This window comes from Synchiropus splendidus, chromosome 11 (assembly GCF_027744825.2).
Source record: "Synchiropus splendidus isolate RoL2022-P1 chromosome 11, RoL_Sspl_1.0, whole genome shotgun sequence".
Taxonomy (NCBI): domain Eukaryota; kingdom Metazoa; phylum Chordata; class Actinopteri; order Syngnathiformes; family Callionymidae; genus Synchiropus; species Synchiropus splendidus.
In genome coordinates this window covers 12891877-12903476 of record NC_071344.1, presented here as the reverse complement: position 1 = coordinate 12903476, position 11600 = coordinate 12891877, and the positions used below count along the sequence as shown (strand labels likewise).

At 45.8% G+C, this 11600-nt stretch overlaps 1 protein-coding gene across 2 annotated transcripts; it reads right to left on the bottom strand.

Annotated features, from left to right (window-relative positions):
- Window positions 1-1989: 1989 nt before the first annotated feature.
- On the bottom strand, window positions 1990-8182 carry stc2a (stanniocalcin 2a). 2 transcript variants are annotated; one of them, XM_053878954.1, is made up of 5 exons: window positions 7532-8182; window positions 5603-5745; window positions 5131-5342; window positions 3513-3878; window positions 1990-2425 (listed from the first exon to the last, which is right to left on the bottom strand). In XM_053878954.1, the coding sequence occupies exons 1-5, from the start codon at window positions 7998-8000 to the stop codon at window positions 2329-2331; spliced, it is 1287 nt and encodes a 428-aa protein (XP_053734929.1). In that variant the 5' UTR covers window positions 8001-8182; the 3' UTR covers window positions 1990-2328. The 2 variants fall into 2 exon arrangements, with proteins under 2 accessions (XP_053734929.1, XP_053734930.1); XM_053878955.1 differs by having other exon boundaries at window positions 1990-2840; window positions 7532-8181.
- Between the last annotated feature and the right edge of the window lie 3418 nt (window positions 8183-11600).

Genomic DNA, 11600 nt, shown 5'->3' with positions numbered 1-11600 from the left:
TGCGGTCCATTTGACTAAACAAATGTTTCCTTCCACGTCTGAGGATAACGATGTACAGGATGATGTGCGTGTGATGTCAGAAGACAGGAAGCCTGAACCTGACCAGAGAGTTCCATCGAGCACGACCATTCGTTTAGCTTGGATATTTAAACCAACAAATCGACTTTATTCTGGATTTAATGATTTATTTCAGTTTTAATAATAGAAATATTTTAGCTATAACTTCCCCATAGCAGCATTTCTATGGTCTGCTTTCCATGTGCAATAATAAATATATAAAAATATAAATATATATGAAGAATGATCAGCGGTTCCGACTTTTTTTTTTTTTTTTACATTTTGTCAAGTAATACTCCGGATACATTATGTTTTGAGAACCACATACTCGTAAACAAATTTTCCCAGTGAGAACTAAAATAAGAAAACATTCTATAGACATTAGAAGAGGCTCAAAAAAGTACATTTATCAGTGGTTATGATTACTACCAATTACCCAACATAAAAGTGGAGAAAGCAGATATGTGACAAAAACTCAAAAAAATCAAAGAAGAAGAAAGTCTATTCATCTACAGTAAACACTTACTATTTGTTCAGCTGAAGAAAGAGAACTGCACTTTAAGTTAAAGCCATCAAAGCGAACAGGATATTGCTCAACTTTAAAGGTTTTCGAACAGCACTCGAGCTTCTGTGAGGCAACTGAAGCAGGCAAACTTCACTAGTCATATGGATTCAGAAGCAGGCCATTTTCAGTCTGTTCTTAAATGTTTAATCTGTGGAAAGAGTTGTCTATTCGCCAGGTCACTCAGGAAGGTGATCAGAAAGCACCTGAAACTGACCATCTCACATTTCTCCTTTGAGAAACCCACTTACAGGCCCGTCCATTATCATGATGAAATGCCTCTGTTGCCCAGCAGGCAGGTCCTTGGCCTTTTGCCTGCTCTGATGATCTTAAAATTGAACAGCGACATCACACTGTGTCCAGACAACGTAAATGCCAATAATTTTCCCATTCTAGTCCTGAAAGACAATGTTTTACACAACGAAAGTGCAGCAATTATGTTGTGTAAAGCACAAAAACCCTATTCTACCTCAGTAGGAAAATGACTTTCCCACCTTTTTCCATCAACCACATGAAGACATGAAACCCAAAAACTCCCTCGGCTTAACCTCTGCGCATGACGCCAGTAAGAACGAAATTAAATTCTAATTCAATTAAACTGTCTCACCTCAAGTAGTAAATAAACTGCTCAATTTTAAGTGTAGAGAAATAGCACCTCTTAGTGGCCATGTGGTATAACTACAGCAAAACAAGCAGTTTTTGGTGAGAACTGTGAGACACTTACAGAAAGTGAGTGGGATTCGTCACCCGTGCCTTGCTCGAAGGTGATTTTGCTGTGGATCTGAACGCTGCGTCTCCGCCGAGCACATGTCCCGGTTTTGAGACCGTATTTCACAGTCAAAGAAAGAAGGCAGGCAGTCAAATGAGCGCGTTTGACGCGCCTCCTTCCCAATTTTCACCAGGAAATATGACAGAATGGCAAAATACAGACAAAATAGTTTAATGATTACAAGATAAATCCGACTTCATGAGTCCAAAGTATTCATAGGATCATTTGTGAAAATAGCTTACAAGTGAGTTAAAACATTCTGGAAAAAAAAGCAAAAATAATAATTCCATTGGAGAAAATATGTCTCATTTAGATGGAACACTGACGATGCAGGAAGTGTGGTTAGTTTATTCTGCTCACCTTTACAAGAAAGAAAGCCATTCAAGCTTCTACAGCGTCACAGAAAAGCCATAGCAAACATGACAAGAGCTGAGCAGATTGTCACTTTACACATGTACAGTACATTCTTGACTGGATTAGCTTATATCTTATGCTGGGACAAGATTCCCAACCTTCACACTCACTCTCACACACACACACATTAAAAACAATAGAGACCAGTCAGGGAAGGGAAACATTTCTAAAAGAAAACTGTTGAGTTAAAAAAAAAAAAAAAAAAAAGGGGCCACAACATCAGTCTTTCCCTTCAAGAGCCTGGAGAGTGCTGACAAACAGCAAAAGCGAGTGACTGGCCTGAAATGCTCAAAAGTCTGTGCCCTTAAGGAGGGAAAAAAAAAATTGAATCTGACTATCTCTGTCCTGCGCTGCTCCTCGGCCTGGCTGTTGGCTGCAGCCCAGAGGAATTCTCTGGTAGCCTCGGTAAATATAACATTTAAAACAGCCGCACCAGAGCCCCAGTGTGAGGACCTTCACTGCATCTTCTGTAACTCACAGGCCTTAGCGTCACTCCTCACAGAAGACGACGAGATACAACATGGACTCAGCGTGACCGCTCTTGAAGGGGAAAAAAAAAAAAGAATCTGGTCCAAGGGAGCGAGTGGTGCTGTGTGGTTGGCGACAGAAATGGAAGGTCCAGACTGAGGGGAAAACAAATGAAGGTTGCTAGGATCTAGTTCAGGGATGACTGTGCTTAACACCTGGTCAGTATCGCGAAGGTTGACAATCATACAAAGTGCAATGGCTAAGACTTCTGTGGCTCAACACGTTAAAATAGCTTTATAAATCTCCTTGGAACTCAGTTTCATCTATTCACTGCCATCCCAGAGAGGCGGTCGCTGGCGATGGTGGATGTTTAGGCACCTGGATGTTTGAAACAAAGCACGCACTTCCTCTCGTGGAGGGAATCCCTCCCTCCCTCCCTCCCTCTGTAACTCACTGATCATGTGACAACAGTGCCGGATGAGACCAGGTTAGTCTCTTCATTTGTAGCTTAGCGAGACTCGTGATGACCTTAAACTGCCGTCCGTCTTCATAGTATTGTGTCACCGTCCTCTGAAAAAGTGGACTTTCATATTTAGAATGCACAAAACTGTCGGCGTCAAGGCCTTTATGCACTTCAATTTCTATGTGCCAGAAGTGGACTTGAAACCTGTACAATTTGTGTTCAACCATCAAGTATCTATAATTAAAATACACATTCCTGCACTGACACAACAAATGATGTATGTTACATATCTACAAACTACTGCGTGACTTGGGCAACTATCGCCAACAGAACAGGTAACAGTATTGCAAATTAACTATACTTATACATGTTGATATAAATATAGACAAGTATGTTTCCTATGTACAATTTGATATTTAGACACTGCATACAGAATAAGAAGAATAAATAATAGAAATATAAATCAGATCTTACAGTATGGTTTGAGAGACGCTATATTAGAGCCGAAACAGTCCTAACATTTGAAATAATCATGGTTATAACAATCACTTTTCAAAGAAACTCAAAGTTGTGGCCTACAGTATCAGCTACACCACAATGACCCTGCAAGTTTACCGTGTGGGGTTACTGGAATGACTGGAGAGGAGAAAGGGACAGGAAAGCTTGTCTTCTGCTCAGTCTATCCCAGTTTCTGTCTCCGTGTGTGAAGAAATCAGCAAGTGTGGTTTAACGTGACGTACGGCTGAGTGTGGCGGCGGCGGCGGCCTGACTGTTTTCACCTTCGGATGTCGGTGCTCTCGGCGTTCTCTTGCTCGGCGACGGCTCCGGCCTCCGGCACCTGGCGACGGAGGCCCTGACTGCGATTGCGCGGGTGAGAGTTGAAACCTGCTTTGCCGTGTTTTTCCTTCTCGCTGTGCCGCGGAGGTCGCGGCTGCTCCGGCTCGGGGTTGGGGTTGGGGGAGACCGGGCGCTGGCGGTGGTCGGGAGGAGAGCCGGACAGGGACGGGGTCATGGAGGAACAGAGGCTCAGGCTGTCGCACAAGGCGCCCCAATTTTGCTCGCACTGTAGTCGGACGCTGCGGGTCAGTGCTTCCTTCACCTCCTCCCCACAGCTCAGCAGGATGTTGACCAGCTCCACATACGGCCTGGGAAAACATCAGCGATTAGAAAGCACCAGGACCAAGATATTCACAACCTCCCCTGGCAAACAGGTGATAGGCAGCCGGAAAAAAAGTCTTGTTCTTTCATGATTTGTTTGTTTCGCCCGAAGCGTTGTTGCACCTAGTAGCTAAGCTAGCTTCAGCAAGGCGTGTCTTCGGCCGGTGAGTCATGGATGCGCCTTGTCAGAGCTAAATACGATAATGATTAGTTTAGCATCCAGATGCAGATGTGACTTTTCTTCACCTTCCTTTTGACTGGATGTGATTCATGCCCCATGTCTCAGCTTTCCTCACTCAGCAGATCAACTGTCAGCACGCTAACATTAGCCTGCTAATGACAGGAGCCTGAAAAGTGAGAAAACTGCAGAGGCACCGCACTCATTTTCAGCTCTGAGAGGGAGGCCTTGAGTTTCCCCTCATTTCTTTATCGTGCAACCGCCATGACTGAAGCATAAGGGAAACCCCTGAGCAGCTAGCCAGACATGCTAATGCTGCGCTACACCGCTTTTCAAAGTGGTTTGCTAACATGGATGAAGTCAAGTTCCAGTCATGATTCAACTCTCGGTATTTAACAATAACTGTCTTCCACATCTGAGCGCAAAGTTTGGCCACGTTTCATTTCAATTACTAGTCGTTTCCATCAATTTCTTTCTTGTACCTGTATTTTTGAAACCCTGTTAAAGAACAGTGGGGAATCCCTGAACTGTTGCCAACCTACTCCTGGGGAGGCATGTAAGACAAACAAGACTCTGAAGAGGGACGAGACAGTCGGAAGGACGGGACGAGGCACCTCAGTATCGGCCAATGGACGATTATCAATCCTATTATAAAATATCTGCCTTCAGTGCAGAGTTAGATGTTGGTCAGCCAGTGGGACATGACCGGGGGAACAAGCTTCGGAAGTTGGCCGGATGAAAATTCCTGTCAGTGATAAAGAACGTCTGGATGGTGGGAAGTTCCCCTCACATTTAGCTAGATTTAGCTACTATACAGACTCAATGGTTCATATAAAGACCAGGCAGAAGCGGGAGGCTTGAGAAGATCTTGGAACTGCCTTTGTTTGGGTGCAAGTTGCAGACAATAAGAAGTGTTTGTGTAGAGGAGCTTCAGCACCTGACACCAGACCTTTCCTTAAAACTCCTAAAATGCTCACATGGCTTAGCTGTCGTGGCCGGTCACACATTTTCCATTAGATGTTACAAGGTTATTAAAAGACTTGGTGCCGTGACCCACTCACCCTTTAGGGAAAAGGTTCTGGAAATGGATCATGTCCACCATCACAGCCACGTTCTCCTTGGCAGCAGAGCACAGGTTATGCCTCATGTAGCACTCTCTCTGCAGCTGGAACACCATCTCCTTGACGGAAACACACTTCCTGCTGATGCAGCTGAATTTGTGCCGTAGCCCGTGAGCCATGCACTTGAGGGCGTCTTTGATGAAGGATTTTCCCTGCCGGAAACACACACACGAGACAAGGTTTGTGGCCTGGTTGGAGCAATGGCTACGGTCTGGGAAGTCACGACAGGACGGTGATGACCATAAATGAAGACTTCAGAAGTCTCTTAAGAATGTGGACCTTCTTGTTCCAGCTGTCTGAGACTGGGTCCGCGGGGAGGGAAGAGCACTTCCCAAACATAATAAACAACTTCTGTCATTGGGTGATACAGAAGCAGAGGCTTCTTTAATGATGTAGAGATGTGTTCAGGTACCTGAGAGTCAAATTTCCCAGCGTTGTGCAGGAAGGTCATACAGATTTCCTGCAACCCTCGAATCTCACAGGAGTTGTTCTCAAAGCACTCAAACACGCCACAGCCGACATCCCCTGCAGTCACCAGGCAGTGCTGGATCTCAGCTGGGGAGAGAGAGAGAGCAGGTCAGGGGAGGGCACCCCATCATCTGTTCGCAGCAGAAACATCGACACAGGCAGATGTGCCACAGAGCAGCTCGACAGAAGCAAGGGGCCATTTGGGCTTCAGTTCCGCGACACAGGGAAGCACAGCAGGGGGGGAGACGTCTTATTTCCCAGGCTGAGGGAGCAACACTTGGTGACAGAGATATTACTGTGTCATTCTGCACCACAAACCATCTGCACAGCCTGGCCTTGAGAAGAGATGGTGCATTGCAGATACTTCTTGGTGAGGAAATGCAGCAATTTCCTTTAGTCCAAAAGTCTGTCTCGTATTAACGTGCAATAAAAGAAGCAGAATTAAAGCGACGCAGACGGGGGTTCGCCCCCTCTCCTGAGGACAGACGTTCACTGCTCCTGCTTGCTTTCGTTTGACGTGAAAAAGTCATCAATTATTTTCCGGTAGCTTGTGCCATCGAGCTGAGATTTACTGCAGCAGAGTTGAGCTGTGGATTGGCAAACACACTGTGAGGGAATGTGACACACATCTGCATCCATGATTACGGGTTTAAATCAGTGGAGACGTGTCAGTCAACTGTTGTGTTTTGCACATCGTAGCTGCTGGGTTTGGCACAGGCTCAGTGAGCTCAGGTGGAGGTTTGTCTGGACTCACTGCGACGACCGGGTGGCACACTGTGGCTCACTAGCTTTGTGTCTGTGTTGCTATGTGATGGAAACATTTCCTTGTTGGGCACATGTTGGAGGCCAAGGATGGGCTGGGTCATTTTCCAAACGCAGACGACGGGAACCACTTGACAGTGGCAGGGCTTGAATTGAGTACTTTATTGGCCAATCATGCTGCATGATTTCCAGCAAAAAAGAATGCGATGCTTTCATGACAGGAGAGGTGTCAGCGTGAGCGGGTGTGTGGAGTGAGCCATGTGGACCAGGGTCAAGTGTGTTGCTCAAGAGCACAGCTCGACTCCAGAGCCATTTTTAAATGGGATTAACGCTATAACCAAATGATTTCACTTTTAAACTCAAGCTCAACTGTGAAAAAGGGCCGTGTATTCACGCCGACGCCGGTGATCCAAGTTAAATATAATTATCCCGGTGATTTGTCTTGGCAGTGATAGATGATAGGCGTGAGAATATTTGCTCCCAGTCACAAGCCAGTCTCGAGCAAATAAAAATTTGATTTATTGAGATCAATCTTGTCAACAAAGAGCCACTGTTGGCTGGGGGGGGGGGGAGGCGGGGGAGTAGTAAAAGTCTGGTGGAAGGGGTGGGGTGCTGGGGTTTGTATAGGCAGTTGAAGTTGAAGAGAAGTGCGCAGGGAAAGTGAGACGCAGTCAGCAGTGGCATCGCGGGAATGTGCTTGGATCCTAAGAGCTTTGCCCACAGCGTGCGTTGGATTACACAGTGGTGTTAGTGGGGTCTCTGCCATGGAGCCCGGACAGGAGAAAGTTGTGACACACATTCGCATGCTGCGGACCCACACTCGACCAGGCATAGGACCGACACGAGCGTTACATTTGGCGAGGATTCGGGGGGTTAAAGGCACTAAGATGAGCGCCGGGATTCATGACACGTTACCTCGTGCACTTCTATTAATAGTTTACTAACATATTGGATTTCCGTCGGAGAGTATTTACAAGAGATCGCCTTGCTCAGCCCCTGAACCCGCGCGCTCATGAGCATCACACAAGTTGAAACCATCTGATCGGTGAAATGTTGCGGACGCGTCGTTACCTGCGTGGCCTCACGCGCGCGCCCGCTCGCTCGCTCTCACCTGTGTTGTGCAGGGACAGGCGTCCTTTCTGGCCGCCGGGCTTCTCCGGCGGGCTGCTGTCGTGCACGGCGTCGCCGGTATCCGAACACTCGACTGGTTCCCAAACGGACAGAACCAGCAGCGCCACGGCCACTTTCGCCCACATCGCGTCTCCGGCGGTGCGCCTCGCTTCCCAGCAGAGATCCACCGAGTGTGTGTGAGAGAGAGAGAGAGGTGAGAGGCTCGGTGTCTTCCGAGGGCAGCGGTGTGACTGAGCGCGTGAGCGAGGCGGGATGCTGCCTATATTTCCCACAGTCCCGGGTGTCAATTTGGATGAAGGAGTTAAGCAGGTGTTGCCAGTTGGAGCGTCGCAGCCAATCAGAGGCGCGGACATCCACTTCCACGGTTTAGGGGGCGTGTCCGCCCAAAGTTCCCACTTCACTTTTACAATACAGCCGAAGCCGTGATCAAACGCAAACTCCACGATCATAACGCCATAAAACACGTCGCTAGTTTCTAGCTAAATATCAGAAGCACGTGAATATACAGGCGGAGGCTTTCAAGATCAGCATGCGGCTGAACCACTCACTGTTAGTGCAATAGTTACAGGCGTTTATATGAAAATGAAGTCGACAGCAGACCCGTATATGATCTCTCTCTATTTACATGAGCAGAATCACAGAAGTGCGTGCAGGATCCAGTGGAGCTGCAGCAGCTGCACTAAAGCCTCCCACCTTTAGGGGGCTCACTGACACTAATTCTGTGTTGCTTTATCAGAGCCCCCTCTCCCTCCATCAGAACACATGGAGTGGGCTGTTTATTGCTGGTGTTTTTACCGTTGTAAACTAAATTCATGACTGTATTTGACTGAAACACGGGAACCAACAAGCTGCAAGAACATGACTGACATGAGATCACTCTGGAGCAGTACGACACGTGAATGTGGCCTCAGCAGGGTTAGGGTTAGGGTTTTGAAGGCAGGGGCCTCACACTGGTCCCCAAAGGGCCGCGGCGGTAGCAGCTTTTGATTCCAACACAGCAAGCAGAGACAGGTAAACCAGCTGATGAGCGTCTTCAGACACCTGACAGGTGACAAGGTCTCCTCCTGAGTGGAACAAAAACCTGCACCAACTGTGGCCCTTGAGTGGATCACACTGAGGCCCCTCCTGGGGAGTGAGTGTGTATACTTCAGTGTATTTGTGTTGGACTCTGCAAGCAATGTTTCAAAGGTAAAACTGGAAGCATGAAGGTTGAAATGAGGGAGGAAGTTGGATGAAGAGTGTTAGAGAGTGGAGTGAGGACACGAGGAGGATAGGTGTGACTCGGGATGACGCACAACACAGGCTAAGATGGAGGAGGCTAATATGACATGGTAACCCAGGATGGTAAAGGAAACCAGGGTCATCTGATTTCATACTCTTTCTGTTACAGTCGAGCGTCCAATTCATGACCGACCTGGTCAAACAGCACAGAGTCATATGAAGAGCAACATTTTTCCCACTTTATTCTCCAGTCTCATGGTACATTTCCCACAGTTTTTCTCATGCCACATGACTAGGAACAGGAGCATAATTGGCAATATTATATTTGATGCCACGAGAAAAAAGAAAACTTGAAAGACTAGTCACATGACACGAGAGCTTGTGAAGCACAAAAACTGAGAAGTTAAGCAACCAGAAAACAGGTTCTATTCTTGCAGGTATTGTTGCGAGAAGAAAGGTCAACTACAAAGATGGGTTGAAAAGTGCTGGTCTATTTTGTCCAGTAGTGATGCCACCTTTCCCTGAAGCTGAAGGTTTCACTGTGCTTGGGCTCCAATTAAAGTTCAAGGAGCTAAAGGGAGGTTTGAATCTAACAGGCAGTTTCTAATGCAGATCAGGCATAAATAAACGTTGCCAAGAGGTTTGAGAGATCAAAAATAAAGTCCACTGACCTGTCAGTGAGTGAAGCATGAAATGGATATAAAAACAAAACAAAACCAACTGTTGAACTATTCAGGAAACACATCTGTGAGAGGATTAGTGCAGCAGGAGTGATGCTTTGCATCTCCGCAGCTCTGTAAAGAGACAAATAAAGCATGTTACGTTTGAGTCGATCATTAGAAAAATATTAATGAGTTGCATGGATCGATTTTTTTTCTTGTTCATTTGGGTCATGCAGTCGTTTCATGCGATATCTTAGAAAAACTGTGGGACATGGATATGGGCGGCTAAAAAAAGAGGCGTTGAGATGTGACAAACCGCAGACTTAGACAAATATACCCCGTGTGGAGATGGGCTTTTGCCAGTGATGTGGGTGAACACACACAGCTGAATGTGGTTCCTTCAAAATCAGTTCATCAAAACATTTAATTAATCTTCAGAAAATCGAGCCTTTTCATTGGCCCTGCTGGCACTCTGGCCTGGGGGAAAAAAACAGAGCTAAATATAGAGCATGAATGAAATGAAATCCCAGAACAGAACAGCAAAACGACCAAAAATGACCTCTCATCGCCGAGGGCTCTAAATTTAGGAGAGGAAAATGATTATTCTTATCCTGCAGCCGCCATAGTTTTAATTGAGCTCCCAGCGTATGCAGGCAGACCGCAGCGTAGAAACATGGGAGGTGTGTTGGCCAGGCGCGCCGACCTCAGCATTTCCATATTCTCATTATGGCTTTTTTTGGGTCAATGTGGTAGACTCATTTGTGATGCATTTATATTATCTTTTCCACTCAGTTTTGTAACTCAAGTTTTGATGCGATATCTGGATGGTCCAGTTTATATTCATGGCACAATCCCCCGTGTTTCCACTCAAGCTTTCACCACAAACTGGAATCTCCGGCTTCAATTCATGTCTGTTAAAAGCTGCCCTCGCTGCGAGCACACCCTCGATCTGCTCCAATCACCGCTCTGCACGGCACCACAGGCTGCTAATAACACGCGTCACCTTTGACTGATGCTGCATTCACAACATATGGAAAAAAAATGCCAGAGGCTTTCAAACAATTCCGACATTCAGGGAAGACAAATCACCCGCTTCAATAGCTGTTCACTGGGGACAATTTACTCAGGCTACAGCAAGAAGAAAATGCCATGGATTAACACAGGAAGTGGACAGTATATTCCCCCGATTCTTAGCTCTGTAGATTAGATTACACTACATTAGATTAGATTAGATTAGTCCCACAGTGGGGATACGCGTCTTTGTTGTCACAAAGACACGTATCAAAGACATTAAGATGCACAACAAATAACAAAGACGTCCACAAAGCATCAACAAGAAAAAAAGTGAAGACTCAAGCAATCAAACAACACAAGACAAATAATAAAAAAATAATAAAATATTAATAAAGATAAGTAAATAGACCATTGATAGTGATAAATTATATAAATAATACATTGTACAAATAGATAATAGGTGAACAAATGATGGACAATAAACAATGGTCGAAAGGTTGTGGCCTCACATTGTGCTACTGTAAACTGTTGCAATCTTTACTGTTCACATTCACCAAAACAAAGAATATGATGACTTTGATTTGAGTTGCTTGGCCATTATTAGGGTGAGTCTTGCATATCTCGGATGAAGATGAAGAAGAGTGGAGCAGGTGACTGACAGGTGACAGGTCACCAACAACACACAACAATAGTGAGGTCTGCGTCACACAATGGGTGTTTTTCTTTTAATTAAAAAAAGTGCACTGTATATTGACAAGCAGAAATGAGTCTCAGTTTTTTTTTATTAATGGAGACATCTGTCAATGAAATCCATTTCTGGAAGTTCAGGGGATGATTGTTGGTTTAAAAGCTCTGCGCCTGGCAGTAGGACAGCCTAGGGAACTAGGACAGGGGATTTGGACCTCGGAGCACTTTCAACTAGATCCAAGTTGATGTGTCAAACGCTATTTCGGGCCCGTTGGAATGAGTTGGCGAGCCATACTTGGCCCCCGGTACTCGAGTTGGACATGCAGGATTTTCAGCTATAGGTGGTAAAGTTGAATTTATTCTGGGCTTAATAGGGAGTGAAAAAAGAGACAAGCTTGTTCATGAGTTGATGAGAGGAACAGAGAGGTTTGGCGACCAAGTCGAGGAGGCCAGATGACATTTACA

Excerpts from the sequence above, each read along its gene's own strand:
- stc2a (XM_053878954.1), bottom strand. The coding sequence starts at position 8,000 with ATGATCGTGGAGTTTGCGTTTGATCACGGCTTCGGCTGTATTGTAAAA. Across the intron at positions 5,746-7,531 it reads CCTGTCCCTGCACAACACAG|CTGAGATCCAGCACTGCCTG; the intron begins GTGAGAGCGAGC and ends CTCTCTCCCCAG. Across the intron at positions 5,343-5,602 it reads CTGGGAAATTTGACTCTCAG|GGAAAATCCTTCATCAAAGA; the intron begins GTACCTGAACAC and ends TGTTTCCGGCAG.